General features: G+C 35.6%; 2 protein-coding genes across 6 annotated transcripts; both read right to left on the reverse strand.

Moving 5' to 3' along the window:
- Nucleotides 1-961: 961 nt before the first annotated feature.
- Nucleotides 962-3,921, reverse strand: LOC149374478 (uncharacterized). 3 transcript variants are annotated; one of them, XM_089593421.1, is made up of 9 exons: nt 3,355-3,921; nt 3,117-3,247; nt 2,866-3,018; nt 2,627-2,755; nt 2,391-2,507; nt 2,190-2,312; nt 2,021-2,116; nt 1,806-1,943; nt 962-1,702 (listed from the first exon to the last, which is right to left on the reverse strand). In XM_089593421.1, exons 2-9 carry the CDS (start codon nt 3,214-3,216, stop codon nt 1,317-1,319), a joined length of 1,242 nt encoding a protein of 413 aa, XP_089449547.1. In that variant the 5' UTR covers nt 3,217-3,247; nt 3,355-3,921; the 3' UTR covers nt 962-1,316. The 3 variants fall into 3 exon arrangements, with proteins under 3 accessions (XP_089449547.1, XP_089449545.1, XP_089449546.1); XM_089593419.1 differs by having other exon boundaries at nt 2,627-2,758; XM_089593420.1 differs by having other exon boundaries at nt 2,627-2,758; nt 3,117-3,268.
- Nucleotides 3,922-8,676: 4,755 nt separating this feature from the next.
- LOC106636976 (ornithine decarboxylase 1) lies at nt 8,677-27,475 on the reverse strand. 3 transcript variants are annotated; one of them, XM_014349567.2, is made up of 8 exons: nt 26,915-27,475; nt 12,720-12,895; nt 11,526-11,792; nt 11,364-11,440; nt 10,433-10,606; nt 10,005-10,344; nt 9,111-9,528; nt 8,677-9,011 (listed from the first exon to the last, which is right to left on the reverse strand). In XM_014349567.2, the coding sequence occupies exons 3-8, from the start codon at nt 11,710-11,712 to the stop codon at nt 8,768-8,770; spliced, it is 1,440 nt and encodes a 479-aa protein (XP_014205053.2). In that variant the 5' UTR covers nt 11,713-11,792; nt 12,720-12,895; nt 26,915-27,475; the 3' UTR covers nt 8,677-8,767. The 3 variants fall into 3 exon arrangements, with proteins under 3 accessions (XP_014205053.2, XP_089449544.1, XP_014205052.2); XM_089593418.1 differs by lacking the exon at nt 26,915-27,475 and adding an exon at nt 26,084-26,193; XM_014349566.2 differs by lacking the exon at nt 26,915-27,475 and adding an exon at nt 14,610-14,928.
- Nucleotides 27,476-27,999: the final 524 nt, after the last annotated feature.

Consider the following 27,999-nt stretch of genomic DNA (forward strand, 5'->3'; position numbering starts at 1 on the left):
GTGATTTATTTTTTTATTTTTTTATTTTTTGTTTTTTTGTTTTTACGAAACACACACTTTCTATTGTCATGGCCCGACTCTATGACTTATTTTTATCTTTAAATTATTGATGTTTAGCATTGGAAAGGAGAGTTTTTCTCCTTGAATTTTACTTCAATACCCTGGAGATTTCACTGATTTGGAGATTGAAAAAAAAAAATATTTGATCTAGACTTAGTGTCATCAAAGTCGATATGAGGGTACAGACTCCGCTAAATGTCCCTGATTGGCCAAAGGTGGACCCAGCAAACGTGTTCGTCCATCTCAGACATCCATGGGAACTTTCACCTTTGAAAATGTCTTTCAGGTGGAGATTTAAGTAAGGAATCTTTAGAAAACTTTCCTACAGGGCAGCAAAGCCAACAAACTAGTGCTGAACATTGGTAAAGATACCTGTAAGGGTATGGTGAGTCATGCACCTCACTGAATGCAAATAGCCGCATCGTATCCTCATAAAAGAAGAAAAACTAGAGGTGATAGCTTAACTGTAAGTATTTGGAGAATTTGGTAAATTTGTAATGTATACATTCGAATCGTGGGAGAGGCGCCAGAGAGAAAGTTACGCAAGCAGTGATAGTATAGTATTCGTTTTGCCGTTATTGCGACGGAGGTAGCGTTCGAAGTTGTCTTGATTCGTGAAATTAAATGTTTCTAAACTGTCATGGCGCAAAAGCCACCGTTTGCCGTTCTAGCAATTACAAGTTCCTTTTCCACGACACGTGCGTTTTTACCGAATCTAAAGGTCTACCTAGTATTTCTATTGATTGTAGGTGCTTATTTTTTAAGATGATGTTTTGGCAACTGCAAGCGTATGCATTTACAAGTAATGAATTGAGTGGTTTACCCGAATCTCAGGGTGCCAAAAACTCGGGAAAGCATTAAAAATAAAAGTACAAAAACTGTCTTGCTGTAAAATAAATGCGATAACTTTATTTTCTTCAATAACTTGATGAATTAACTGGGATATTCAATTTTTTTTACACTTTTATACACACTCGATACTCTCATAACTTCAAAGATCGATACGTGTTTACAAAATATGATATAAAATACGTAATCAATGTTAAGTATGCTACTAACGTGACTTTTAAGATAATCAACGTATTTGTAATAAATATATCAATCACTCTGTGATTATAAAAAAATGAGCTGTACAATGTTAAACTTAATCTACATTTGTACTCTCTTTACTTATAAAAGGCTGTTTTTTTTCAGACGTATTTACATTCTTTACGTACTCGAAAAGTTAATACTAGGACTAGTAACGTGATTTTTTACTATATTCTCGTTAGTCGTAATAATTTATGCTTATGCAGCTCGTGTTTTTCTAAATCTCTCCGAGTCTTAGTCTTATAAGTGCATTGATCACATCTGAAATTCGATTCTTTCTTGCAATAGCTGAAATGCCGCTTCAAACTCTGTATACTAGAAAAAATCTTTCTACACTTGATACATCTTTTCTCATCTGTTCCAAACTCGCACAGCCTTGTTCTTATGTGATACATCATACAACCGTAAGTTTCGCATTTAGCATGACATTTTCGACAGTCATAAGTCAACTTTGTCCTACAAAATGGGCACTTGGCATCGTTTCTTATGGATTGAGTTTCTTGTATATCATCACATGTTTGACAAAAGCGATTAAACAGTTTAGATGCCAACTCTGAAAATTAATATTCATTAGTCTTAATATTGAAAAGTACGCTTTCAAATGATCTCGCACATTTGAATAAGAAAAGTTTCTACGATCATTGAAGTATACTGACCTTTTTTGGTGGCATATTTGGATTTTTCAATCTTGCTTTTTTTACAATAATATGCTAAAATAGGGAGCTTTGGCAAGACCACTTTAGCATTCTTCAACAAAAACACCTTCCCAGCAATTGTCACTTGAAAAACTTCATCTGAAAAAAAAAATTTTTAGTTAAGTAATTGCAATTGTCCAGTGCAAATTTAGGATAATCTACTAAGGTATACACACTTGATAATTTTTTGGTACGATAGTTTTGTTTTGTTTCCAAATTAGTTTCCATTTGAATCGATTGATTTTCATTTGAAATCGAATTGAGCATTTCTTCTGTATAAATAAAAAGTCACATGTAAAAGATGCAATAGTTGGTTACATAGATTTTAAAAGAACAAATAAATACCAATTTCTGTTAAGTCTTCATATACTGAATAATCATTGTAGTGTTCGTAATTCACATCTTTAAGACAACTGAATATATCTTCATTATTATTATTTTTATCTTCCCAAATATCTTCGGCCACAACTGCAAAAACAAATAAAAAATATTGCTATGAGGCTTGTAACAGCAATAAATTTTTATAAAAATTACTCAAATAATTACCAATATTTTTATAATCTGTTAATTCTGGATATGTTGAATTGATACTTGATAACGTCTGATTTGATACAGATGGGTTCAATACATTTCCAACGAAGACTGCATTGAAGGAATTCACATCTGCAAGTATTTAAACGTAATAATCCTTTAAAACCAAGAAAATGATAAATTTCGAAAAAGTTGAAAGTACAAATGCAAGAATTTTTCAAAAATACGAAATAAAAATTATCCAAAGTTACCAAAAAACATTGAATTTTTATTTGTTGAAAAATTTCCAGTAAGTTCTAAGGTCTGATGCTCTTTGTTGAGATTGTACGACATCTCGTCGAGCCCGTCAACGACATCGTGGATGCCGTCTAGCTTCACATCTTCTGTAAACAAAAAAGTGATTTTAAATCGCGTTTAAATTTTTTTCATAGTAACCGAAAAAAAAAAAAAAAAAAAATTGCTTCTTGAATCAACACACGCTCGACAGTACCGAAATTATCATAAAAAAAAAGATCTTGAGGAGGAGCATCGTCGTCGTCGTCGTTCGGCATCGTGCACTGCCACAAAGTCTTCTCGACCGCGTTGTTGTTGTTGTTGTGACTCTGTACCGGGGCGAAGCCCAAAAAGTCACCCTCACCGTCGTCTAAAATAGAAACGTAAAAAAATAATAATAAACACAGTTTAAAAACACACGACACTAAAAATAACCGTCATATAAAAATGGGCAGCACGCAATTTAACCTGATGATAAAGACAAGTGACGACTGTCCGAGTGATTCGAAAACGTGGATATCTTCTCCATCGCCGCCGCAGTGTTCGTGGGATCATGAAGGACACTCATGTTGCGTCAATCTGGAACTGTCACGTTCGCGCTAAAAAAATAATAAACACACCTACACTGTCACAAAAATGTATGTATACACACAAATGTGGCATGCTGTGACACGTGTTATATGTTATTCAATAATAATTTAACCACCTGCTGCTCAACGGAATCCGATGGTACAAGCTTTAATAATAGGTAAGTATAGATGTATCTATGATATATCTAATAATGGCCCCAAGCAAGCGCGTATGTGCCTAGTGCGCCGATCTTTGTCGTCGTGTCACAACTTGATTCTTTTTAAACTGCACCTGACTGCACCTTCCTTCTGATGTAATAACCTAAGCTTCGACGATTCGTGAAATAACCTCTTGCATCACAATTGATAAACGATCACACTCAATCGGATTTTCCGCGGAAACGTAAGTAACGCATCTTCGTCCTTTTTTTTCCACATAGATTTAATTTACCACTATTTTCACGTGCTGGTACTGTTGTAGATGATGGCACAAGTTCTATTTACGTTGTATACGTACTTATACATGTGTACTTATAACTGTCGTTTGTCGTTTGATTTGGTAATTATAGGTGACACTCTCACGTCTCTCACGCTCCTCACGCTCAGTACTCAGTATATACAATACCCTACACCTACAACCACCGGTTTACGCATTACCCCCCACTGTACGTACAAGATTATACTAAGTATTATAGTGCCGGCGTTTTCCGTTGACGCGTTGACACTGTTGACAGTTTGCATTTGCAAGCACACGAAATTCAAACATGTATATGTAGGTATTAGGTATATAGGTATATTCACGGCTGAGTCTCGAATGCCAAATCGATAGTATCGATACTCGATGATCAAAGCTCATCAGGCGGCCTGATTCAGGCCAGGAGCAGCTGCAGCATCCGAATTCCGAATTCCAATCGCGCGCATCCATAGAGGTAGTATAAGAATAGAGGAGAAAAGGGAGCATGATAATACCTATGTGACAGCAGAATTCGCTACGTAACGGGGTATCTGTCTTTGTCTGGCAGTTATGTTATTGGTTGAGTTCTACATGAGATTGAATCAACTGTAGGATTAAGGACGAAGAAGTAGCCAATAACGTGGCTTTGCCAACAAGGACAGATGCCCCGTTACACTGAATTATATGCTGTCGCTGCTGCTAATGGGCTAGAATAAGGAGCGCTTTTTCCCTCTATTCTTATACCTCTATCTATGCGCGCATCTCATGATCTCATCCAACACTCACACACCATTTGGTGTTTATGTGAGTAAATACTTGATCGAGTCCAGCCGAACCAGGTTAAAAATGAAAAAATATAGGATATGATGTGCTCATGTGCAATCATCGAAGTATAAGGATATATATATATATATATATATATATATATATGTATGGTTTTTATAAGATTTTAAATAATTGAGAGTGAAACATGTTCTATAGGCAGCTAGAGGTGCCATAATTAATATGTGGATTAGACTCAATCAATACCAATGGTAAAATGATAACTTAAAAATTATTAAAATGTAGTATATATTCAGGTTACAAAAAATTTTCTAACTTGATAAAGCCAAAAAAATACTGCCATTCGTGTTATATTACTCATATTTTTTCAATTGTTTATATAAAATACTTTATTCGGTGAATTTAGAGTTTTTAACATTATTATTTTTGTTATTAAAAAGTTAATTTGTAAAAAGTAAACCTTTTTTTTTTTTAAGTTCGAGACCTACAAAGTTTTTTACATCTCTTTTGAACTGTACCACTATTTTTCAAACTTTACTGTGTACAAAAAAAAGAAAAAATCAGTAAAAGAAGTTCGACTAACTGTTCATCAAAATTTCCAACGTTTTTCTCTTTTCAACTAGATTATTCCTTGATATTTCTTTCAGATGCTTCAATCGATCATTATTTGAGTGGCATAGTTTCTTTGCAAGAGAACAAGAGAAAAATGAGAAATACGATCAAAAAGTCCATTGTATTACATTACGAGTCTAATTTTCTCTGTTTTTCTTGTTTGGGTCAATGCTTCGATCGGCTGCTCTGCAACACGTGTATGTATATACATGTGTAAGAAGGATTGATTGATTGTGGATTCAGTCGTAAACTTTGGATTTCGATCAAACAATCATCGAATCTCTAATCCGTTACGCAAGTATTCCAACCGATTTCGACGATCTTAGGAAAAAAACCTTCGCTTTCACCACCAGCTACTAAATTAGGATTACTTTCGTCAAGTTTTCGGGGCAACTTTGTGAAAGAAGCTGTGTAACGCAAGAATGTCTGAAATATCCGCTCAAGCATTAAATCGACATGAATTATATGCTTTGCCCATCGTGACGTACTCGGAAAAATATAAATTTATATTTTCGTGATTTTCACCCGATGGCAATATTTGCTTTGGTGCTTACCTACACTTGTTTACATCCTTACATTGTGTCAGAGTAATTATGAAGTCTTTTCTTTGTTTTGTTTCAAAGATTTTGTTAAAAAAAATATATTGTATATAGCTGCATTCAACGATAAATCAAAAAGTTTGTACTGATAAAGCATTTTGGATCTTTCTTACTTGCAATTGTTTAGAAAAATCATAATGCAAATATATTTGTGTCCAAAATGGGCACTCAAGACTTGGTAGTATGTCTGAGTTTGTAGCTACTCGGTGACAAAATTTTTTTTAGAAGATTTTTTCTCTGGTAGTGAGTAAAGTTTCTAGTCTCTATAATTATTTAGAGAAAAGTCAATCCAACGGTAAGGTGCGATATTTAATTTAATTTGAGCAATCATATACATATTTTCTAGTACAGTTAAAGCCTAACAATCCAACAGACTAATAAATGTTTTCAATACTGCTCAAATAATATTTGACAATAGATTGCTATAAATTTTAAAAAAGCATCGGAAAAATGTACTTTGATCTAAAATGTCGTATACCACTATATATGTATACACAAATAGCTGAAACAGACTCGATCTATCGATTCTTAAAACCCCATCCATGTTTCTTTGCATCCGGAAGTCACAATATTAATTTATGCCGTTGACAATTTTCTCAGAATCACTCACATAACGTGCTTGATTGCCAAATAAACAACCGATCAATCTCGTCTTGTTCCCAAATGTATACAAAATTTTGGAATGATTAATCAATTTTTATGCAAAAAAAAAACTTATCAAGATCGAATTTCATCCCAGAGTTTTTTAAATTTTGTTGAAAAATCATTGGACGGTACTTATGTATCCGTAAAATCCACGTGTCACTGCAGAGCGATCTGCCGATTTATTTTGGGCTGCAGCGCAGCGTGACAAGAAAACTTGATTGAAATCCGTTGCGCAATCGTGGCTGCCAACACTCGTTCTCTTCTCCTTTTTTTCACTGATGGCTGTAAATTTTTTTTTTTACCTTTGCAGTAACGATCTTTATCTCGGTGATAAACTGATTTGACATTGAAATTTGAGGGAAAAGTCGTTCACGCATTGTTTGTTTGATGCCTCCGTATTATCAGGATAATCATAATACGTATATATTCAGTCAAGCCGGTTTTTATTTTTTGTTTACATGCGATATTTTAGCGTTTATTTATTTTATTTTATTCTTTTTCGATCATTACAGGATATACATTTTTGAGGACGAGAAATAACGACACGAACAACCATAATTTGTGGTACGTCTGCAAATACATTTTTTATTGATCTACAGTAGTTCATTACAAGTGACAGTTCACGAATAATCAACAATAACAATAATTTTAATGATGACAATATTAAGTAAAAGGAATAATTAATTGATGATTATATATGATACAATAAGGATAATTATAATTATAGTAATGATAAAACCTAATTGTCCTTTTTTTGCTTCCTATGACAGCTGCCTCAATGCCTTTTTAAGGGTTCCTAGCACACCTACAGAGTTGAAATTTTGTTTGTCATTCTGATTATTCAATTTTATCGTCCAATTATAAAACCCAATTATCATATTCGCTACATTTGAATCCACGAGTTTTCGCCCTCCGAGTTCATGTACAAAACTACGGGGACGTTTTGTGCATCCAAAACTCGAGATTGAAAAAAAAAAAAAAAAAAAAGATATTGGATTTTCTTTTCACTTTGACAGAGAATAATGAATTATTATGCTTTTTTCCGAATTAGCGATCGAAAAGTTTCGAATTTTCCATGAAATTCTCGTACAATCCTTCCATTTGACTGTATAATCGCTCGTGCGGCCCCATAAGCCCCGGGTCAAGTGATTAAAGAAAACAAAAGTAAAATCAAAGCACATGTGACTTAACGTTAAAAAGAAAATAATAATAATGAAAAATAATCGAAGAAGAAACGAACAAGACGCGAAGAGAAAAATGCAAAGGCAGTAAAAAGAAGATCGGCTTACACGTATTTCTCGTAGCATATACACAAGTTGTAAAATCGGCTAGAACGACACGTGTAATTTAATTTTTTTTTGTTATAGAGTAAAATGCTCGCAATAACTTTTAGAAAACAATATGTTACGATTCGATGCGATGAGCCAATTGAAAAACTATTGTTTGTCATAGTTGTAAGTTTTGCACATTTAGTATACGATATTTAAATACGTGAAAAGAGCAACGATCGACTTATAACTTGTTACGTTTCTTGCGACATATATTTTTTTTTTTTTGTTTTTTTTTCTTCTTTTTCGTTTACTCAACTAACGATCGCACTCGATTAAGTACTACTCCAAACACGAATTACTCGATCCCTGCCTTGAAAAACATTGGTTTTTCTCCGTCTCTCGCCTTCATTTTCTTTGCACAATCTTCCCTCCACATTCCCAAACTTGTCACCATCGCGATATCGCAAACTTTTTGTTTGTTTACGCGTAAGCCCTTCCATTGTTCTGAACAATTCAACATCCAAACGGTGCATCATCAACAAAATTGTACCAACAAACAACCGTTCGGATCGTGAGTCAAAGGTTAACCATTAGCTGACAACAATACACAAGTTATACCGCGTCAATGACACTTATACGCTACTTTAGAAAATTTACGAATATACGTCTAATGTATAATAGTACACGTGTAATATCAATCCCAAATCAAAAGTAAAGAATCGAAAAATTTCGCTGCATCCCCTCTGTGGGCTCATGTACACGTAGTCGTAAGCTGCGTTGTACTTTTTTTTTTTTTCTTTTTTCTTTTTTCTTTTTTTTTTTTCTTGTAACACTTACAAAAGTCTCTCGTCCGCACGTGTGTATACGCGTACATTCCCACGGATGGGCTCCCACCAGCCCGTAAAAATTCAATGTAGCAACAATAAAGCTCTTTCGTACCGATGATGTATTAACCGATCGACGGATCGAAGCCAGCCTCGGTTCACCTAACTGGAAAACTCGTCAAGCACGACACGCCCTGCAAGCCCCGACGGTGGACAGGCACCAGCCGCGCGACGTACGTACAATACACACGTGCGAACAAACGCAAAAGGAGAAAAAGATGGAGCAACGGAACGGCGAGACTTTGAGGTGATATCGGTACAGGGGTGCAATAATCAGCGTAACGGCGTGTGCGTCGTCTGTCTCAGTTGATCGGGTTGATCTCGACGTAGTCGCAAAGGTAGGGCGGCGGGCTGTCCATCGACTCGACGGACAGCAACTCCTCCTCGCAGGAGCTGAGCTCGGGCGAGACCATGAGCCCCATGCCCGGGTTGGCCCAGGCGTTGACGTCGGTGCCGCCTATGTCCAGGCCCAGCTGCAGGTTGTCCGGGGTGTTGCCGATCACAAAGTGCTCCTCCGTCAGTGGCAGGCAGTTCTTCAGTCCCACCCTGTGCGCGAATCATATGTTACCATTTAGTTTTTTCGTACCTAATGCTTGAAGGAAGTGAAAAAATGAAATAAAATAAATAAATAAACGGAAAGCTCACCAGATTTCCTGATTGGCGACTATGTGGACCTTGGGGATGGGGAAGCCGTTGAAGGGCGAGGCGACGGGCAGGGTGTAGGCGCCCATGTTCTCGAAGACGATCCACTCGCCGAGGTCCATCTCGTGGAGCATGACGTTCTCGACGACTTGGTCGAGGCCGTCGCAGGTCGGGCCCCAAATGCTCGAAGGTACGAGCTTGCCGTGGCCCGGGAGCAACGGCACCGGGGTCACGTGCTGGTGGTCGTACAACAGGCAATTGAACGAGCCGTAAACCCCGTCGTTGATGTAGTACATGTTGTGGATGACCGGGCCGTTGCCCTCCGAGCGGACCCCGCGTTTGCTGTGGATCGCGGTCGCCAGGGTAAAGGCCGAGGCGACGAAGAAACGCCCTGGCTCGGCTATCACCTGCACGTCGTCAGCTGTAACGCACCGACCAAACGTATTATCACTCTGCCCGTCCGCGTTTTACAAGTTGTTTCACAAAATCCAATTGCGTTAAAGTACACGTTTAACATTTGAACAACAACAACCAAGTCTATATGGTACACCAAGTGGCTCACTAAACTGGTCACATGTGAATGAGAAAAACCAATGCCATATGAGGAGTGAAAAAACTTGGCTGTCACAGGTTCAAAACCCGTTTACAAGTGTGTAAAATCTGTGACATAAACATTTCATTCTCCATATATGTATAATCTTTTTATGCCAATCTTTGGTTAAAAACAATAGTTCAGTTTAGTGGTTTGGGTGAAATGTGGTTGGTTGTTCTTGAAAAGTGTATACTTTAACACGCTTGGATTTAATTAAGTGCAACCGGAAGGAAATAACGAGAAAGGAAGACGATGTTGCGAAAGAGCCGCTTATTGGGGTAAAACGTGGTGTACACCGGTCTTACTTGGAAAGTACTCGGCCAGAGCGCGGTTGACGACATTGGCGATCTTTTCGATGCTGGTGCCCTTGTCCCCTGGGTAGCCACCACCGAGGTCGAGGAGGTAAGGCTTGAAGCCGATTTCGGAGGCGAGGTCGAAGAGGCCCTTGGCGTGGCAAATGGCGCGCTTGAAGACCGGGGGGTCCTGGCAGCCGGAGCCGACGTGGAAGCTCACGCCGACGACGTCGAGGCCGAGCGCGTGGGCCAGCTGGAGGAGGGCCGGTGCCTCGTAAGTCGGATCGCAGCCGAACTTCATGCCCAGTTGGCACTGGGCCACCTCGGAGTCGCAACGGATACGGAGCACGATCTGGACATTTTTATTATTTTTTACAGTTCTGGAAGCAATTGAAGCGAAGGCGCCCCGAGAAGGGGTGGTACATTTTAATGTGGCTCACCTTAGCGGTGGGGAAGAGTTTTTTTATCTTGTAGAGCTCGCTCTCGTTGTCAACTGTCATGAGATCGACGCCGACCGTTGCTGCGTGACGGATGTGCGAGGCGGGCTTGGCCGGGTTGGCGAAGATCACGCGGGACGAGTCGACCCCGATGTCCAGCACCTTGTTGATCTCGTTCTACGAGCAAAAGGGTTTTTGTTTTCTCATTGAATGCTCGTGTTTTCTAAATCTTTAGTACTTATAGCAAACAGTGCAAACAGTTGGAGGGAAAATATTTTACTTTCAATTAGTTAAAGTCTAACTGTTTCCGTAGTAGTGAAAATTTTTCCAATCAGTAAAACGTAAGATTTTACGGTGTCTAATCCCAGGGTATGAAGATGCAAATGGGGGAAAAAAGCCAAACGGTTAAACGTACAATCTACTTGTGTACACGATTATTACACGCATCATCGATTTTTCCAAACGATTTTACAAATTGTTAAATAATTTGAAAAAAAAATTTTTTTCTAAATAAAGGGTATTTTTTTTTACTAAGAAAATTTTTCATCTTTTACTATTCAGAATACATTATTGGGAAATTTTTTTTCTTCAAAAGATAAATGCGAAACAGTTTTTACGTTAAATTTTATTGTAAAGTATTTGAAATTAAATATTAAAATATTATTTTAAATACTTTCACTATTTTTTCTTTCATTTTGTACATGAAAAAAGTATAGTACATACAAAAATTTTTAAGATAGATAATGCACTATGTATCCATAGCAAACAATCATAATTAAAAAAATTAAGAAATATCCTTGTTCGAGTGCGGCTATAGTAAAACTCTTACTAATTTAAAAGAGTAAAGTATTTCTACTGTGTTATAACTTTGTAATAACGATTTTTTCTTGTTCTAAATTCACAGAGTAAAAATTAGTGATTTAAAATGACTCACCTTGGACGCGCAGTCGAATCCTATGCCCAACGAGGCTAGTACTTCCAGTACGGTGATGTGGTCGTTGCATTTGACGGCTGAGAAAATTATCGCGGTTAGTTGGTTAATTTGTAAAAAGTACAAAAACGTCACGCAAAGACGATCCGTTTTTTTTTCTCTTACCATAGTAGGGCTTGACGCGCGGCATCATTTTGTTCCAGATTTGGTATTTCTGGACGATGTCGCCAATGTCGAGAACGTAAAAGGCCTCCTCCTGCAGGCCGCTGTTTGCGATTTCTTGGATTACACTCATCAAAGTGGAAGTGGCGTTCAGCACGTGGATGCGTTCGTCCTGGTTCATCACCTTCATTTTGATACTTTGGGTTTTTTCTTTCGTTTTTTTAACTAAATAATAAAATTTATAAAACTCTGTGGTAGCTAGGCAGCAAACTGAAACAGAAAAGTGATGCATCATTGCTTCTGGATTTTTCTTTGGTACATTATTGATTTTAGTTTATTTTTCTTTTCGTACGTACGCCAGAAAGAAAAATATCGAGTTTGAATGTGCCATGAATTTAGAAATTATACATGACGCGTATTTTTCCAGGTGAACATTTTATTGTTTTTTCCAAAAATCAGTACTTTGCACAAGAGGCGAATGTTTGACAATGAATTTGCGCAAGTATTTTGATTTTGAACACTTGAGTAACCACTAAGTTGTTTGAGAGATAACGTATTGTATCTGAAAGTCACGGTTGAAAAATACATATTTCTCTTTAATTTTTCCGGTGGAAATTTTTACTGCGATTATCACTCGACAGCTTGGAATGATATTACGTATTGTCAAATTGTAAATCAAGTCAGACAAACACTTTTCTTTTAACGTTACATTCGAGATATTCCGTTAAAGTAAAGAACGATTGTTATAAATTAAACCATTATTCATGTATTTTAATAAGAATAAAATTAAGTTTTCCTCGTTTCCAGTTTTGCCATATCGTCGTCTGATACAATATTCCATACGTTTCGTAATGAAGATAATTTCGAAATTAATTGTTCAAATATCACATCGATTTAACACGGTGCATCATCAAAGAAGCACAGCATGAATCACTCGAGTATATGATATTTTTCACGGCAGAATGTTGCGAACCAGGAAAATTCACTGATAATTTTTTAACATAAGCTTCCTTGTACATTTTTTCGCAACTACATTTTCAAAAGAATTATTTTCAATGCTCGTGATATTCATACGGTTTCTTCCTCTTATTTATTTTATGAAAAAGTCGATTTAAAAAGAAAAAAAGAAACAAAAGACTGAAATATGTAATGATGATTACGAAATTAATTTATTTACGTGTCATTGAGTACACTTACGAGGCAGCTGTCAATTAAAATGATGAGAGTCGTGGGGAGGCGGGTTTATTGTGAGATCTGTGGCTTTAGGGGTGCTAGCAAAGCCACGGGGGCTCTGCGTTCAGGGACAACTTCCAGTTGCCGCAGCTCAAGCACCCAACAACAGACTGGTCGACCAGCCTCTCGCAGACGGAACCCTGAAACAGAACAAAATTAAGTTTTTTTTTTAATAGTGCAAGAGATAAAAATTTCATAAGCACACCATCTCTCCGGATTGTAATATAGATACTTGGCTGTCTACTTGTTACGTCTTTTAATTGTTTATCTTTGGTTACAGCGGTGTCGTGAGGGATGGCTAGACAGTTGCACGCGTGTCGAAGACAAAAAAACCTACTTATCTTTCGAAGAAGCGTAATAGGAGTAAGTGCCAGGGATACGTTACCTATGGTGGGAGTATTTTAGCGCTTGATAATGTTTGTTTTGGGGTACGCGCGTGGCGTTATGTGTACACGTTATTTTCGAAGAAATTATTTTTTCTTTAATTTTTAAGCAGTGAAAAATCTTTATCACAAAGTTGTGTAGGTAATACGCTATTACCATAAAAAAACAGCTAAAGTTAATTTATTGGTGTAAAAATGTTATGTACAAAAAATTGTGTAATTAATCTGATTATGGTAAAATTTATTTGACATAAACTAGCTATACTTTCGAATAGGGCCAGTCAATTATCACTCCGTGTACAAGGATATTTTAGTACAGTACAAAAAATGCTTTAATACTATTTTGTCGAAAGCTACAAAATAACTTGAAATTACTTTGAGATTTGAGTATTGTGTTTGTATGAAAAAAAATTATTACTAGACATAGGGAAAATTTTACGAATTTAAAAATAACAATTTCTCTTTTGCCATCTAGTTGTGTAATTTTTACTATTTAAAATTGATGAATTTCAAGCGCCTATAGTATGGAAGTAATGTTAATACCTCAAAAAAGTTAATAATACAGTATCACTTAATCAGTTAGGAATAATTAATTTTTCAGAAATTTTTTTCGAAGCGACAAGCCAATGTCATAGTATTTATATACACCTCATTGATACAAAATACATTGCCATTTGGAAAAGTACTCCAACGATGAGTGTACCAGAAACTCGTTATTTTCTAAAGTGATTAAATCCGAGTGAATCCGTTTGGGCTGTACTACAATTCATTTTGTCATTAGTAAGTTTAAAAATTAAAAATATTGAAAGAGATATGTGGCCATCAGAAAAAGCTGGTTGGTCTTAGGTAATTTATATTTGTGTTCTAGTGAAGTATACGTTGCACCTATTGTATTTCACAAGATTATAATTGCTTGAATATTCTAAAATATTTAATTACTCGTGTGAATTGCGTGGAAAAATGTAAATTAGTTGAGTGAGCAAAAGAAATATGGTTAAAAAAAAAAAAAAAAAAAAAAATGAAATCGTTGTGCAAACCGATCATTGTTCTATCTATTGAAAAATAAGTATATAATTTGGAGCCAACTACTTTTCCATTTCCCCGTATTTGTTAAATTACGTCTTTTCTCACAAAAACACGACCATACGAACAAAATGCGCAAATAAAAAATATTTTACTACATTCATTAGTTCGTAATGCCAGAAAAGTATGTCCTACCACCGAAACGTGCAACATAAAATTGTACAAACGTAATCATAAAAGCAGGCATTAAAAGAGCTCCGAAGAAAAACGACGCTTTGATAACGGAGCGTCTCTCTGCCACGCGAGCGCTCGACAAAGAGCAAAAATAAAACCATACCGTTCCGAGAAACCGAGCGCATCGATCGGAAAAACTCCATTATCCTCGGTTTTTCCTTGGCAAGTGCACAATGCAGGGAAAAAACAATGACTAGTGTGTAGATGTACGAACCTTTACGTATGGCGTAATTCTCGTGCCGTCTTGATCACACATGCAACAAAAACCAACCCCGAGTCGAAGAGCCGCGTGGTCGGAGCGCGTGAGAACACAGACCGCGCGCGATTAAACCCTTATAGAGTCCCCCGGAAAAATCGGCACGCGAGCACTCGAAGCGGCACCCAACTTGGCGAGTTCAGCAGGAAAAGTATCGGGAAACGCCCGAAAAAGTACTGCGATGTCGAGGAAAAGTGAAAAGAGAGGGTGCCAATGAGACTTTCGGGACTGCCGGCGCGCACTGCGGGGGGGTTTCGACGCAACTCTGAGCCCGAAGCGACCGCCGGGCCCGATATTTATACGGCAGAGATAAGCGCGTTATCAGCCTTCGTAGCCGTGATCCCCCTCCCGCAAGGAGAGGGGAAGTACACACGTTGAGGGAGCCCGTTATCATCGAAAGACTGGTTACACGCGTGACACATTACGCGCGTGTGTACGGGTATCGCGAGAAGAGAGCGTCTACCGATACACATTTTGTAGACTGTTGTCAAGCATGGTGGGGGTGTCGTGTGCAGAGAGGCGGGGAATGATGATGATGATGTCGATAAATGATGATTCTCTCTTGACATCCATATTATCTCTGTACGCGGTGTGTCAATTTATATGTATGTATAAATGTCTGCTAGTGCAATTATTGAGAAACGAGCCCGCGTGTGTGTGAGTATAATACGTGATGGTGATTAATATGATTTTTGCGCGAAGGGAAAACACAAGCGCGTCGAGAATGAGATTGCTGCTTTTTTACGTTATAAGTACCCTATTGCTAATTATATGTGTGTGTGTTACACGTGTGTGTAATAAAAAACGAGATCTCTTATCAGCGTCGTGGGTCGGCTTAGCTTGGCGTGTGGCAGGTTCTTTATTATTTTTATGACGTTTCGTATTCTTTTTTTTTCCCGCTCATTGACGCATGTTCTTCAGGTGTAACCTCCCGAGGAGAGTTTTGTCGTGCGATAAGAATCGGAAAAAGACTGGAAGTTCAAACATTTGCGAGGAGAAAAGATATATTCTGCGAATCATCGTGTGTATCATAAATTTCCTCATTGGCACTTTTCGTTGGATTTCGTGGAATTTTTTTTTTTTTTTTTTTTTTCAATGTGCCGTTCGTAATTTTAAGGGTGCAAAAATTAAAATTCATCCTATATATCTTTGTATGGTAATGATCACAATATATTTAATAGACGTTATAATTTTTATGTAAATCATTTCCTAATACAAATTTTAAAAAATACGGGTAATTAAATATTTTTTAATCTCAAGTGTAATGAGTAATTCATTTTTTTTTTTATTTTAATTGGTTCATAAAAAATTTTACTGCACAGTAAAATTTTGATACAAATCAAAAAATTACAGACTTGCTGCTAATGAAATATAAAAAATACATGCGATTAATACTAATACATTTAAATTCATTTAAGAAAATTGTTTAATAAATTTGAATTGTAAAAATCTTAATAGTTAGCATTCATATAAATTTTACACTCTTAAATGAATTTTTTAACAAGAAATTAGAAAAAAATGGGTAAAATCAAATTCTAACAAGTATTTTTATTTTTATTTTCTCTACGAAAAATATATGTTTATTTGTTGTCAATAATTGAATCATGATTTTTTTTACCTCAGACATAGTTTTTTGTGATAACCAATAATTCAGATCTATATTTTTGAATCCATGTGAATATATATATTCACCAAGAACAATGAGAGCATGTTCTCAATCGTGACATACTTATGTAAGTGACGCGTTTACTAGAAATAGTATAATCTCAAATAATATCGTCACGTATTTTGGCGCGTGACATACAAAAGCGTCAATCGAGTATTTTATGAAGATCATCTAACAGCGATCATTACTCAACTAAGGTATTACGTACATTTTCGAAATAGTGTTAACAATTACTGTTCAAATAATTACTTAAAAAAAAAAAAAAAAAATTATATTCGATTGGTTTGACGTTTATTTATTTGAACTCATTTGAATTTAATTGCTCTTTAACTATTAAATTATGTTTTATTAGAAACTATGAATTTAACGCCTATAATTCATCATTTTTAGCGTTTTTTTACAGTAGATGTTTGTTCATGGGGATACTATAAAATGCCAAAATTTACAATGTACTCGTAAAAATGTTCTCCAATACCCTAGTTTGATCAAAATCAACATCATTTGAATTGGTATCAGCCAAAGTATATGTAAATCAAACTGTTTGACGCAAATACAATTTTTGCTCGAATGTTTAAACCATCCAGCAAAAGATTTCCATAACATTAAGCTTTAATCAAACACAAGATAATGGGGTTCATAGTTTTTAAGTTAGCAGATAATCATATTAAATTTTTGTTCTGCTCGCAGGTGGCCACGTTTCACGGAATATGATACGATTACAGTTCTCGGTACCATGTAAGGATAATCAATAGCAAGGCATAAGTAAAGTATAAATAGCTGTCAAATATTATGTTATTCATCAATTTACGTACCCACCAACATACGTGCGATTTTGACTTTTGATATTTGATTAATAATTAACAATAATACAATGAACTCGGTTATTTTTATGTATGTTTCATGAAAAAAGCTATCTACCATCGCAGATTGATATCATAACTATATTCATTGTCTCTGGATTAAAGTCAGCTAAAAAAAGATATGACTTGGAGAAAAAAAAATCCCAAAAATATGATTTCAATTAAGAAGATAAGTGTAGATTCCAATTATATTGTAAGATGTGTTTTTATGATAAAACGTATTTTTATATAGTATGCATCCAGCATGAGTTAGAGGACATGAAAAAAATATCGTGAATAATGTAATATCTGTAAATAACTTGTGAGTATTTCTAGAAGCACAAAAATATGCATACCAAACGAAATTAGTTTATCAAAACTTACTTTAAAAGTACTAAGGAAGACATGAGACGAATGAAATCTATGTCACTAGTATAACGTCTCTCATTATTTTCTTTTTTCTAACGATAGTCGTTAAAATAAAAATCCGAGCTTTTGAGCACTCGAACTCGCACTAAAGTTAAGAGATACGAAAATTAATTGCTGTAAGCATAGAAAATTTTTCCTGTGTTTGAAAAAGGACGAGGGGACACGTATATGATGATTATTGCACAATAAAATGTAGAAGCAGAAGTTCAGTTGGAGTAAATCGACAAAAGATTGATTAATGGTGTGCGAATCAGTCGTAACAAGTAAAAAGTTAAAACAGAAAAAAATCTGAAAATCAAGCCCTTTTAGAAGTATTTTCTTTTGTAAATGTAAATAATTACAAGGAATGATACACAATTTATTGATAATTAATGCATATATATTTGATAATTTTAGTAATTATTGAATTTTTGCGAACCAACCACGTGAAAAGCGGTAGCATAATATAATATCTGAAAATGATCAGGAAGATAAAATAATGGTTTTGTCAAGAAGTTTTTTCCTTGGAACAAACGAATCCATTTTTTTAAATAAAAAATTACAACACAAACACAATTAAAAATGAACAAACTCGTCAGTAAACATTTTTTTTTTCAGTCACTATCTGAAAGCAAAAACATAAATTTTTTTTATAACTCCGGAACAAACAAAATTTGTTGAGTAAATCTTGAGATGTGACTTGACACACGCACACACGAGAGAGAGAAGAAAGAAAAAAACAAAACATCGGTTTATTCTACTCGTAGAAATATCCAATGAAGAGAATAGATATAATATTCAATTTCTAAATATTTGTTAATACAGAAAAATGAATGGGTTTTTTAATCAAATACGTACGTAGAATAAAATTAATACGATAGCCATATATTATAGAAAACACGTTTATTTGAAGGAGATTAAAAATTTTTCAGAGCAAATATAAATATAAATATTTCAAAATGAATTTCCATATACTTTATTATTTAACAACTTATATATTTAATGTAACATAAAAGTGTGTTTATAAAATGAAAATAACTGATTTAATGTTTGAAAAGATATCAAGACAGTTAACATTGAATTTGGTTTTTCTACGCTAATCGTCAGCCCTGATTTTGAAAGCAAATTTTTTTGTTAAATATTTGACTGATTTAGTAACTCGTTGATTTTTATTTTAATAACTTGCTCTCTATTGCTCATAATTAGGATTTTTCTACTTTTAATCGCGATTCATTCGATTTATATAAAATAATTAAAAATGAATGTATAAGGTATGTATTTTATGTGTCAAAAATAAGCAGCTAGAATAAACTTCGTGGGGAAAAATAAACGAGCCTAACAATACTGTTTGTGTGCTCCATCCAACATTTCTTTCACTTTATGAAATTTATAAACACGGGCACGCGATACTAGGGTCACAAGTTTGAAAATTTTCGTGGTAAGTATGTCCGTTAGTATAATCCTAAACATTACATGGTGCACGATCGTGACAGAAGTATAAAAGCGTTCGGTACGTACAACAGACGAGACCATAAACAAATAGTGAAAAGTATGTACACTTCAAAACATCTATATCATATTGTTTCATAGGCAAGCGACTTGTTTGGCATTTCTCGTCGCAACGAAAGATACAAACTTTGCAGTGTTATCTGGAAGACTGCTTATTTTATTTTTATTGATATATATTACATTAGGCTGCGCGGGAATTTTAGAATATGGAATATTTATAATGATGTGTAAGTTATTTTCATTTATTAAATAATTACAGCAAGTAATTATTTTTTCTTTTATACGATTAAAAATGATCCACGAAATTTTTTACCATCAAAATGCAGAGCAAAACTATACCGATGACATTTGTCTAATAATGATAAAAATGTACGAAGCAATGGGTAATCCGGGTCTCGAAAAAAAATGCAAAACAATTTTTTTTTTAAACCTGGATTTATGCAAGTCAGGAAGAAAACTTATCCATTATTCTACATCATGATTTTTGCATTTATATTTCATATTTTTTATAATCTAACTTCGATTTCATTTCCAAATATAAATAAGTAACAGTGCAAAAATATAATATACAATCGTTTTATTGTAAGTTAGCACTTGAACTCTAAAGTCTCACTTTCAAGCATGATAAAATATTAATTTTAAACATTATTTAGAATTTTAAAAGGGTTGTGTCATAAAAATAAAAAATTTATGAGACCCTTGATAACATTTGTTTGAACTAAAAACCGTATTCAGAATAACATTTAAAAATTTTACGTACTTTAGCCTTACTAATTTTGATGAATGAGTAAAATAACGTATTTAATTAATTTTTCAAATACGGCGAAGCTAAGATGTTTGAAATTTTATATGTTAATTTGAAACAAGTGATTCTTTTTTGTTTTTTGTTTTTGTGATACAAGACCCTTAATAACAATGATACCGAGTGATACAACTGCTAATTTTGTTCTCACTCACACAATTCAATTAAATGTTTAGTTTTTTTTGTTTCATTTGAAGATGTAAAACCTGAACAATGAATAATCTTTCATATCAAAATCAGGTGTATTCTTGGTGGAATCGGCCATGTATCATTTAAATAGCAAAGCAATACGGATCATTGAGGGGAAAAAAACTAAAATAAATTTACGAACAATCAATCATGATCACGAGAGAGCGAAGGCTTCAATTAAGCACAATGTCAATGCTCTGCCCTTATCGTCCACCAAGTTCACTTAAGGATAAAATGAAATGACGCGATGAGAGCAGACTGCGTATTTAAATATACATATACACACATATTGAACGCAAGACCGTCACCGTTAATAAATAATATCCGTATTTTATTTTATCGCATTTGCACGAGCAATTCCACTAAAAAGCATCGATCAATATGGTTGAAAAATAAATTGAAACAAGGTTTTTCATTCGCTTTTTGTACCAAGTATACTAAATAAAAAGAGAAAAAAATAAAAATTTTGGAAAACTCTTTTTCTTTCACGATACTACGTTATTTCAAACAGAATAAGTCTAGATCAGTAGTTGAACAGAAACAATTCCTTACGATACAGATAACAATTTTTTTTTTTAAACTCCCTAAAGCTAAGTATTTTAAGAAATGGGTACTTTTTAAATGCCTTGTGTTACGACTGTAGAATATTAGTTAGTTAAGAAAAAAAGTTATAAATTTATTTTAAACGAAAAATTATTTAATTATAAGAAACAATTAAAAACATTTTCAAAATACATAATGCATTACATTTTAGGAGTAAAATTTTACTTTATAGCGACAATAATGTTGTCTAAGTCTAACAATGCACCACACTCGTAAACTTGATTGGTTGGTCGGAAAGAAAAACAAAAATAGAAAAAGAAAAAACTCGGAGATGAAGTGCCAGATCAAGCTGGCTTACATCTTACTATTGATAATTTTTTTTTTCTATTTCGAATTTCGAGGAAAACATTTTTCCACGCGACGGAACGTATACGTAATACACAGCTCAAGTAAGTACGCTATCATATAGCGCGGAAAAATATTTCAATGAATCCCTTGTAAGTGCATGGCACGATGTATCACAGTTACCACGATTACGACAGAAAAAAATCAGATGGCAATAATTTATTTTCCGCGTATCAAGACCTTGCACCACATGTGAGAGAGTACATATGTATAATAATAGCAGATTGGCACTATCCGGGCGTTGACGTACGAAACCAAAGAGAGTAGATAATTGAACCATCAAGGGGCATATCAAGTAGGACCAAAAATTTTCTCATATTGATGTTCATATAATGTTATTGATGAAAAAATACGCGCACGTCGTGTTGCTGCGACGTTGTAAGAATGGATTACGGACATATGGCATAATTGCGAGATGCATTTTGCAATACGTAATCGTGTAGATATTAGATAAGATTTTTTTCTGTTTTTCTTTTTTTTTTTTCTACCTACTGATAAAAAGGTCGATGAAACGAAAAAAAGTCGATAGCATCAAACAAGTGCAGAGTTGATAATATTTTGAAACAGCGTATTTTGTTTTTGTCTCTCTTGAAACTCATGTTTTTGCTTGACAAGAAACTTGTTTATGATTTTATTCGGCGTGTGTTAGGTTTTTGCACAATTATTTTATATTTGTTTTTTTGTTTTTTATTCAGTAGTAGAATACATTCTATATATTATGGTAGAAAATAGTAGAATATATTCTTAGGGATTAGAGTTTATACGAAACAATTTTTTTTCGAAATATTGTTTCTACTTTATAATTAAATGAATTTTTTTGATTGAAAAATTTTGCGTATACAGTATTATGCACTAACTTAAATACTAATAATTTAAATACTAATTTAAATAATTGTATTTAAATAGAAATCGTAATCCAAATTACTTGAAAAATCCCATCTTAAAAAAGATAATAATTCAAATGACATTCACGGTTAATTAAAGTAAACGGTTTGTAAATCATAACGACAATATTTATGTGATTTTACAAAATGTAACTAAAATTATAATTGGATAAAACTACCATTGACTTGGGCAAAAAGAAAAAATATTAATGACAGTACAAACGCTGTAATGTATAGATTAAGTACGTCACTTAATTACTTTTTGTATTTGCATTCAAAATTTGTTGCTCAAAAGGTACTGTGAAAAGATAATAATTTAAAACCTTTCGGGTCTCTGAAAAACATCACCTACCATAAGTGGTCTAGAAATCTGAAATTCGGCATGAAAATATCTTCTCAAATCGACAGAGCAGCACGGTTTATCTAATTCATATTAACTTTAAAGAAACATCGGTGTAACTTTTTCCATTTTCGACTGAAGCAATCACACATAGGTCTCGCTCGATCGCAGTGAACTAAATACTGAGCTGAAATTTTACAAGAATGAGACGTGAAAAATCAGCCTCGTGTACAGCTTATCTCCGACGCTCCAGATTTGTCATAAAAGTATAGTAAATTTCTAGAGCAGCAGGGAGGGTGCAATCGGTTCATACCGGTACGGTATACGAGACGGAGACGAGAAGCACTTCGATGCCGATAAAATCGTCGGGGTGATAAATCGTTAGTAAAAGCAGTATGTCAAGAGCATTCGTTCAATGACGGAGTTTGGGGGAAAAACGCCAACTGTCACGATTTCGCGTACCTGCGCGTCAGAAAACTGCGATGGACGTGGAGAAAACAAAATCACAATTTATCGTACTAATACAAAATTCAAGGGGGCAAGAAGTGATTTTTCATTAAAAAGCGTCTCGCAAACCTGCAAGTGAGTATTCTTAAGTGTCTACCTAAGCGAGAACTGTTATTTTTAGAATCGCTTGAGCGAGCGACAACTGTATGCAAACACAGGAGGCGTGTTGTCGCTTCGATATTTGTGTTACCGAGACCGCAACGACGGAAGTTGAGTGGGAAAAAAAGCATCGACGAGTGGGAGGTACGGGACTCGATTTTCTAAAAACGGAGTGATAGGACAATTGAAAAAAAATTCAACTGCTTATAACAGGGTTCTAACAATATTTAATTTCGAAGTGGTTTCGATTACCATCAGAACTCTATTCCAATAGTGTTTGAAACAATTCAATTGTTATTTTAATAACGTGTACAACCGACAGTTAAGTTGAATTTTATAGATTAAAATATATTATGAATACCAGTGAAATCCAGTAGTTGATCAAATTTGGGGTCAATTCGAAATGCTTTAATTAAAAGTTGTCAATTTGATTGATGTTTAAATGTGGAATAAACAAATGTTACGTAAAATGTTTAAAATCAACCGAAATCTGAAATATATTTTATTTATTTCGTATTTATATTATGTTTTCGTATTTAAAAACAATATACATCACACAATCCAGACAAAAAATCTAGAAAACGCTGTCCATACCTTGGATTTATTCAACAATGTATCATACAAAATTATCAACATTAAAATCATTGTCAATTTTCACGACTGTTTACTCTAGCGGTAATTTTAAAATTGGTAAAATGTTTTCTTTTTAATAAAATTATTTGTAGTTACTATTTTAGTTATACTTCAGCTGAGGATCAACTAAAAATATGTTCTTGGAAAACAAATCCAGATACAAGGTTTAATTAAGTATACCGAAAGAAGAAAAAATTGTTAAAAACTACCTGTGCTGTTCTGGAAGAGCCAAAGTTATAAATAATTTAATTAAATTGCAATTTAATTACAGCTTAACAAGGAATCAAATTTAATAGTTTGATTGATCCACATTTTAAATCAATTTTAAATTTAATACTTAATTGAAAAAATATCAATTGACCATTAAATTTAATTCTTAATTAAAATATGAGTCGAGTAGGAATCAAATTTTATTTTTAATGATTCAAGTAAAGATTAAATTGCAACAGGAATAGCAGAATCATACCTTTTAATCTATTCTCTAATCATGCATTCAACAACCCCTATATATGGAGAATGAAATTTAATTGTTAATTAAAATAACTCGATTTAATTTATTTTCGAATTAAAAAAATCATTTAACTGAATCAATGAACTACACATTTTAATTAACAGTTGGAGTACAAATCCATAAAAGTATTAAATTTAATCCTTAAATAAATCGTAACTTAGTTGAATTATTTAGACGATCGTTTCATCATTCAAGTGTCACGCGGGCAGCGTCTCCATTGCAAACGCTTACGTAGCCCTCGTTACACTCACTTCAACAAACTCTAACAGGTGAAATCAACACGAGTCACAATTCGCGTAACGCAGCTATTGACTTGAAAGAGCTTGTATCCATACGAAAGATAAAAATTCCAAGTATTTTCAACCACCCGCTCCAGGGACCAATTTGAAACAATTCAAGACGTAGACGCGCCGATAAATTTAATCACCGTTGTTAAAAATAAAAAAAAAGAGTCGCACCAACTCGACTCGAATATTTTGATGACACAAAAGTTCGAAAGCCACACGAGATCGCCAGTTATAGAACACTGTACGGGCACTGACAGATTAGGGAGGAAAAGGGGGGACGGGGAGAATTATTATTTACTTTCTTGAAGTGCGACGATTGAAAGCGAGCAGTTAACTTCGTTCAAATGAATACAGTGTTGATCGATCGAGGCTTTACAAGCTGCTATATACAGTAAAAATTGAGGATATCTGGTGAGATAATGTGGTCGACAAATGTTGCGAGGGAATGAAGGATGGCATTTTTACCATTGTTGTTTTGTTAGTCGGACGAGTTATGATATATTTTTAGTCATATAAATTATGCAAGATTTTTAAAGTCTGTGTGAATACTCGCGTTTGTTGAAATATTCATATTTGCTGTGAAACAGAAAATTATTACTTAGGGCTCCACAATGGATTTTTGACATTGAGCTCAATATTTTCGTAAACATGGCACCGCAGCAGTTTCTATATTTACCCAAAGACACGAATTCAAAACAGGAGACCCTAAAGTGACCTTCGGTATACTTACTAGGATCAAGGAATTTTACAGCAGTTTTCTAGAAAGAGTATAGGTACACACAAAGGGACAATAACGAGAGACGTCGCGCACGTGTGTTCTTTTCAAAAACATGTTTGTCGTCCTTGCGTTTTCAGGCGATAACTATACGCGCCACGGGTATATTTTTCACTTTCTCGCTGCGAGGGAAAGAGAGCTTATATGTACGTAAAAGTGTTTAGGATCCTTGACACAGGTATATGCTTTGGTCTCGGCTTTGGTGAGGAGCGACGGAAGGTTTTTACAAATTTCCATACCAATTTTATGATCGCGCATCATCTCAAATACTGACCATACGTTTATCCCATCATTTTTGAAATTCTAGGTTTTTATGATACGCGTTTGGGGGATCGTAATTCTTTTACTAGGGTAATAAGGGAAAAATATACCATTAAACAAAAAATTATGTTTATTTACTTACTTACCATACGCAAAATATCGGTTTAGCGACTCGAGTTTCAGATTCCTACTTTTACTCTAAACTTGAGAGAATTTTTTTTTTTTTTTTTAATTACTCAAAACCATTTATGTGTGGGAAATGTGTAAAATATACGTGTTATATCGTACAGTAAATCAAGTCATTTATTTTAGTTCCTAATCAATAGTTTGACCGTGTACACGAATAATTGATTTTTCTTTTTACTTCAACAGCTGATAGTCTCAGGTATTTGAATTCTCACGATATAATGTACCCGTATTTCCAATCTTATCGAATAAAGTCGATTGAATACGTCGGTAGAGTTGGGGTGTGACTATACAAAAAAAAAAAAAAAAAAAAAAAAAATGTCACAAGAGACTCAAACAGAAACAATAAGCAATTTTGATTAAAGCTGGGTTCACGTGAGCTACCACAAATAATTCAGAACAAAAAAAATGTGGAAAATCGAGTTTGCAACGTAACAGACAACAACTCAGTAGCGCGTAAAATGTCCATCGATCGGTACACTGACGGCGAATCAAATCACTTCTCTTTTCCTTGGTATGGAAAATTTAACTATAAAAAAAAAAAAAAAAAAATAAAAGAAAAAGAATAAAATTTAAAAATAACCATACCCAGAAAACTGCCAATTTTCGTGTGTGTTCCAGACCTCGTGGCTATTCACTACAATTTTTAGTTTTTCCGAAATCCCCCCCTGTCTCATGGACTCTCGAGAAACAACTACAGGAAAACCGTCGGAAAAATCCGAAGGACACCGGCAAAACCTCTAGGTGCTATCTTACTGTCATTTCACACGGTTGTTCCCTGTAACTTTTCTCTTTACGATGCACGATGGATTTCTCATCGACGTGACCAAACACGTGACTCACGTATTACACGGTCCTTCGCTACTTTATTACCGATGTATGTACATACATACCGGATCCATCGGCATTTCACACCAGACCGCCCCTATGTGTACGCAAACACCATTATATTATTTATCTCGAGCACGTACTTGTTTATCCGATCTCTTGGGTGTAGGTATACACACACAACACCGTAATAATCCTCATGGCCATTGCCACGGCTGCAGAACAAACCACAAAATCCAAATGCCAGGCAGGAAAAGTGGAGGCGCCTTTTTCAACTACGTACTTATATGTATAGGCTTTGCGCGAGCCCGTTTCACGCTGTCAAGTACAACATAATTTCGGAGTCGAAACATGGCTGAACGCTCGAAATACACTTTCGTGTATAGTTGGGTAAATCGACGACAACGATGATGACCACGTTGTATGAAATTTCATCGGTGCACCGTATTATATGATCGTCAAGCTCGTCGAGCGTGGGGGGGGGGGGTTGCACATGTATACCAGAGGACGACGTGATGTACCTCACGAGGAAAAAAAAAAAAAAAAAAAAACGAAAAAAAGAAGAAGAGGAATGTATATGTCCAGACTGACCTTAACAAAGTTTCGCCACCCTGGGGGCCCGCACTCGTTTAGTGGCGGAATGATGGAGGCTTTCTGTGACTGGGCCGTGAAAATCAGTCAGAACGCAGCCAATAGTCCGGGCGAGCTGGGCGCGCGCTCAGACCAGGCCTCCTCGTTGCTCGCTACGTGCCCTGCAGCTGTTGGCGAACCACAAGATCTCTGGCTGGACATTCGGTGGCCGATTGCCTTTTTTTTTTTTTTTTTTCCTCTTCTTCTGTTCTTTTATCTCACTGTCGTTCTTCGGAGCTTGCGACAGTCGCTTGTACACGATGTGCACCCTAACTGGCTCTCTCTTCCGATGTTATTTTCTGTGTTGCCCTCCTCTTTCTCTCGAAGGTCCCGCAGAATGTGGATGGGTTCGCGTGGATGTTTGCCCGCACTCGGGAATTTACACGGACAAACGACGACGTGGACGCTCGGAGAGAGAGAGAGAGTTTCAAACGCTCCGCATCTCCCGTGACGACAAGTGGACACTGTGCACTAGTCGATTACGCAGCACAAACTGCACGGCGAGCACGGCTGTATGTGTGTGGATGGAGGGTATACGGAGGGAGAAGCCGCGGATATATCGCTCCTGTGAACGGCGTAAAGGCGCGAGAGGGAAAGAGAGAGCTCGGGGGGGACTGCTCTCGCCAGTGACGAAGTGTGCGGTGTGCGCGTGTACGAGAGCTGCGCGTATGCGAGCGCGGTGACCCGAGCTTTCGATCGATACATGCTTACGGTCCCGGGTTCCGTTCGTCGGCATTGTCGGCAGGGACTTTGTTTGCTCGCGCGATCGAGCTTGCGGGCCGTGGGTTTGGCTCCGCGATCGGTATCGATCGGTATTGATCGGTATGGGTTCGGTTTGAAAAGGAGCTAGTGCAGGTGTTTGTTCCACTCGTCGATCCTCGGATAAAACGTGACGACGAACGCATCCGCGTCCTCGTCGTCGTGCCTGTCGTAAAAGTGCCGCAGTACCATCGTCAGCCTCTTTATATCGCTAGGCCGGTTCTTTTGGACCCTCCCGTTGACCCAAACTTGGGCCCTGCGCAAGTCCCGCTTGTCGAACTTGTCCG

This window comes from Copidosoma floridanum, unplaced genomic scaffold (assembly GCF_036245765.1).
Source record: "Copidosoma floridanum isolate Cflo_tuat_1 unplaced genomic scaffold, Cflo_Japanese_pri ptg000019l, whole genome shotgun sequence".
Classification (NCBI taxonomy): domain Eukaryota; kingdom Metazoa; phylum Arthropoda; class Insecta; order Hymenoptera; family Encyrtidae; genus Copidosoma; species Copidosoma floridanum.

What these genes read in the sequence shown, in the direction of transcription:
- LOC106636976 (XM_014349567.2), bottom strand. Translation starts at nt 11,712, where the DNA reads ATGAAGGTGATGAACCAGGACGAACGCATCCACGTGCTGAACGCCACT. An exon ending in GCGCGTCAAGCCCTACTATG is followed by an intron (nt 11,441 to 11,525) that starts GTAAGAGAAAAA and finishes TAATTTTCTCAG; the next exon opens with CCGTCAAATGCAACGACCAC. An exon ending in GATTCGACTGCGCGTCCAAG is followed by an intron (nt 10,607 to 11,363) that starts GTGAGTCATTTT and finishes TTTTGCTCGTAG; the next exon opens with AACGAGATCAACAAGGTGCT.
- LOC149374478 (XM_089593419.1), bottom strand. Translation starts at nt 3,216, where the DNA reads ATGAGTGTCCTTCATGATCCCACGAACACTGCGGCGGCGATGGAGAAG. An exon ending in AACAGATTATAAAAATATTG is followed by an intron (nt 2,313 to 2,390) that starts GTAATTATTTGA and finishes TTGTTTTTGCAG; the next exon opens with TTGTGGCCGAAGATATTTGG. An exon ending in CAAATATGCCACCAAAAAAG is followed by an intron (nt 1,703 to 1,805) that starts GTCAGTATACTT and finishes ATTAATTTTCAG; the next exon opens with AGTTGGCATCTAAACTGTTT.